The following is a 4,265-nucleotide window of genomic DNA, read 5'->3' on the forward strand; positions in this document are numbered from 1 at the left end:
GGGGAGCGGGCTCCTGACGAAAGCGGAACTCGGCCGGGCCCATACAAATCAGAAAAGAGCCCGGCCGCCGCGGCAGAGGGGAGCGGAGCCCGCGGGGGCAGGGACGCCGCCGCCGCCGCGCTGCACGGAGCAGCGGCGCCGCGAGAGGCGCCTCCCGATCTCCATCCCGGCCCCGGCCCCGGCCCCGGCTCCGGCCCCGGCCCCGGCCCCGGTCCCGGCGAGCCCCGCACGGGACGGCCGCCAGCAGCGGGCTCGGCGCAGAGCGCACCGGCAGCGCTCGGCACCGCGCAGCGCTGCGCGCCCCGGGCGGCGGGCGCGGGGCACCATGATGAGCAGCTACCCGGACGCCGAGGAGGACGCGGTGGCGCTGCTGGCTCATGACAGCGGCGGCAGCAAGGAACCGGAGCGGGGCAAGGAGGAGCTGGGCGCCGACAAGGGCCCCGAGAAGCCGGACCCGTCGCAGAAGCCCCCCTACTCCTACGTGGCCCTGATCGCCATGGCCATCCGGGAGAGCGCGGAGAAGAGGCTCACGCTGTCCGGGATCTACCAGTACATCATCAGCAAGTTCCCTTTCTACGAGAAGAACAAGAAGGGCTGGCAGAACAGCATCCGCCACAACCTCAGCCTCAACGAGTGCTTCATCAAGGTGCCCCGGGAGGGCGGCGGCGAGCGCAAGGGCAACTACTGGACGCTGGACCCCGCCTGCGAGGACATGTTCGAGAAGGGCAACTACCGCCGGCGGCGGAGGATGAAGCGGCCTTTCCGGCCGCCCCCGACCCACTTCCAGCCCGGCAAGACCCTCTTCAGCCCCGACAGCTACGGCTACCTCTCCCCGCCCAAGTACCTGCAGTCCACCTTCATGAACAACTCGTGGCCGCTGGCGCAGCCCCCCGCGCCCATGCCCTACGCCTCCTGCCAGATGTCTGGTGGGAACGTCAGCCCCGTCAATGTGAAAGGACTCTCGGGCCCGGCCTCCTACAGCCCCTACTCGCGGGTGCAGAGCATGGCGCTGCCCGGCATGGTGAACTCCTACAACGGCATGGGCCACCACCACCACCACCACCCGCACGCCCACCACCCGCAGCAGCTCAGCCCCGCCAGCCCCGCGCCGCCCGCCGCCCCGGCCGCCAACGGGGCCGGCCTGCAGTTCGCCTGCGCCCGCCAGCCCGCCGAGCTGTCCATGATGCACTGTTCCTACTGGGAGCACGACAGCAAACACAGCGCCCTGCACTCCCGCATAGACATCTAGGGAGGCTCCGACCGGCCGCCGCCGCAGAGTGCCCCGGCCCCGGCCCCGGCCCCGGCCCCGCTCCGCTCCCGCCGCGTTCCGTGCGCTGTCGTGTGCCTCCTCCTCCTCCTCCTCTTCCTCCCTCTCCTCTCTCTCTGTGCCCGAAGCGTGGCGCTGGGGAAAAGCCCCCCCTGCTCCGCGTCTGCCTGCGGGCAGCCTAAGCGCGGAGCCCGGGCGGGCTGCTCCCCGCTCTGTCTGTCTGTCTGTCTGTCTGTCGCTCTGTCCGTCCGTGTGTTCGTTCGTTCCTCGGGGCCTGGGGCTTGTTTTCCCGGTGCTTTTTTGGAGGGGGGCCGCGATGACGAGCAGGCCGGCTACCCCTCAACACTCTGCCCCGTTTGGAGCCGGCCTCGGCGCTCTCGGGCTCGGAGCGCCCGGGGCTGTGGCGGTCCCGGGGCCGGGGCCTAGGCGCCGCCGTGCGCCGCCGAGCTCGGCCTCCTCCTCCCCTTCGGCCTCTCTTTCTGCTTCCTCGGCCTGCAAAAACACTGCGCTTCTTCCGAGCTGTGCCTTCTCTTCGAAATAGTGCTGATGGGGGGACTGTCGTAGCCGCAGGAGAAGTGCGATGTCGCTGGTTGTTAGAAGCCAACAAACAAAACCCGCCAGGGTCACTCGTGAAACGTTTCGGCAGCGGTAGATGTATTTTTAAAGGAGACATTGTCCTCTGAGGTCTTAAAAGTAATTTTATACAGGTCTAAAAAAATATTCTGATGTTATAAAAAGAAAAAGAAAAAAAAAAAAAAAGACGGTTTCCTATGAAATTTGAATATTTTTCCAAGCGCATATTATTATTAATAATGAAAGTTTAAACTATCTTCGTATTTTTCGACCCCAAATCTGGCCCAAAATGGATTTTCGGTAGGTTCTGCTTTTGAATGCTTTTTCTTGAAACGTTTTGATCCTTCGATTTTACATAGATTAATGTGAAAAGAAATAGCGTTTATAATACAGGGGCCAGTTCATAGCGATTTTATAAGTGTTTATGTAAGCTGATAGATGCTGTGGCATAGTACCATTTTGGGACCAACTTTTCTAGAGCGAACTAGCACTTTTATTGTACTTTCTAGCATTGTAAAGTCTCCAATAAAACGCTTTTCTTTCTCTCGATACCGTTGTCTTTCACTCCGCTCCCCCGCGCTGCTGCTCGGTCGGGAGGCGGCGGAGCTCCGCGCTCCCGGAGCCGCTCCCGGAGCCGTCCCGGGGCCGCGGCAGGCGCGGGCCGGGCTCGGGGCGCGGAGCGGGGCCGCTCGGAGCCGGCCGGGGCCGCTGCCAGGCGGCGGAGCGCGGCGGGACGGCGCTGCCCGGGGCACCGGCGCTGCCGCGGCGCGGCTCCGGGCTCCGCTTTCGTTTCGGCCCCGCTTGCTCGGGGCCGCGGAGCCGCGCCGCGCTCTCCCGGCCCGGGCCCGCCCTCGGACGCCGGGCCGGGCCGGTGCGGGGATGCGGGGGTGCCGCTGGGTCGCCACCACCCCGGGGACCCCCCCCGGCGCTCGCCCTCCCTCCCGGGGCCTCCTGCAGCCTCCCTGCTCGGAGGACCGGGGCAGCCCCAGCCCGGGCTCCGGAGCCGCAGCGTCCCGCACGGGGGGCAAGGCCGGCGGAGCAGCTCCGGGCGGCCCCGGGCCCAGGGACGGCTCCGGTAGCGGTGCCGTGCCGTGCCCAGGCGGAGACCCCGCAGGGACAGAGCCCGGCCCGGCGCTGCGTGGCCCGGCAGCCGGCTGTGCCCGTAGCAGGAGCCAGGGAGCAGCGCTTTCAACCCGCGGTGGGCGACGGGCGCCCCGGGAGGCACGGCCTCCTTGCCCCGGGGCTCCCGAGCGGGGAGCGGCGGGGAGCGGGCCAGGGAGGCCCCGGGCTGCTTTCTGCCGGGTGCCGGGGGGGGGCCGGGCAGCGGCGGCTCGTCCCGCCGGGGCCCTGCTCTCTTCGCCCGAGCTCCCCGGCCCCAGCGCGGCCCGCGGTCAGCCGGTGCCGCCGTCGCGCCCGTGGGATGTTTCTACGGTCTTTCTCCGTGTGTTACAAACAAGGGCAATGCTGGATGGAAACCCGCGTGGTTTATTAAGCAGCCACCGTGTCCTGGGCACGGCCGCGGCTCCGCCGCCTCCAGCTTTGCCTCCCCCCGGTGCGCACACGGCAGGCCGGGGGCGGCGAGACCCGGGCCGCGTCCTCGGCAGCGCCGCCGCAGCGGGGAGGGGGAAAGCAGCCCCGGAGCCCCGCCGGGAGCCGAACGGGAGCTCCGCCGCCCCCGGGCCGGGCTGCCCGCTCTCGCCGGGTGCCGTCGGGCGGTGGAGCGGGGCCCGGCTCGTCCTGCAGCTCCCGGAGCGTCCGCGGCTCCCGTTCAGCTCCCGGCGGGACCTCTCCGGCCTGGGGCAGCCACGGTGCTGCGCGGGACCGGGCCCCAACCGAGCCGTAACCGGCTCCGGTGCCGAGCAGCCTCGTGGCCACGAGCCCGGGCCGGGTTTGCCGCCGGGGCTTTGCTCGGCGCGGGTGGGGGGGTGACGGCTGCGGCTCGACGGCGTCTCCTCGCCCCGGGGCCCTTGCTAAAGAAAGCGGCCGAGCGCCGGCCTGACGGCAGGAGCCGGCTCTGCGCGCAGGGCGAGGCCTGGGCCCCGTTACACGAAGGCCGCGGGCGGGCGGCAGCCACGGGCCGGGGGCAGGGGGCCTCGGGGCCGCCGGCCCTGCCGGAGCGGCCCCGGATTTGTGCAACGCTGGCGAGAGATGAAAGCAGAGGAGCGGGGACTGTTTTCTCCCTGCACGCAGCGGGCGTGGAAGGAGCCTCCCCGAGGCTCCCACCGCCCCCCGGCCGCCCCAGGGGCAGTGCCGGGCCCGGGGCGCTGCCGTGCGGCCGCCGCTTCTCCTTCCCCGCCGCTCCTTGGCGCAGCCGTCGAGCCCCGCCGGTGCTCGGCGGGTGGCACAGCCCTGGGCGCCGGGAGCGCTCTGGGCACGGCCCGGCACAACCCGGCACGGCTCGGCACGGCTCGGCACGGCTGCCCTC

The 4,265-nt window shown here is 70.0% G+C and overlaps 1 protein-coding gene across 1 annotated transcript; it reads left to right on the forward strand.

Annotated features, from left to right (window-relative positions):
- Nucleotides 1–325: 325 nt before the first annotated feature.
- On the forward strand, nucleotides 326–1,249 carry FOXL2 (forkhead box L2). The gene has a single exon (XM_032193549.1). It carries the CDS (start codon nucleotides 326–328, stop codon nucleotides 1,247–1,249), a length of 924 nt encoding a protein of 307 aa, XP_032049440.1.
- The last annotated feature ends 3,016 nt before the right edge of the window (nucleotides 1,250–4,265 follow it).

This window comes from Aythya fuligula, chromosome 9, assembly GCF_009819795.1.
Source record: "Aythya fuligula isolate bAytFul2 chromosome 9, bAytFul2.pri, whole genome shotgun sequence".
In the NCBI taxonomy this organism is placed as follows: domain Eukaryota; kingdom Metazoa; phylum Chordata; class Aves; order Anseriformes; family Anatidae; genus Aythya; species Aythya fuligula.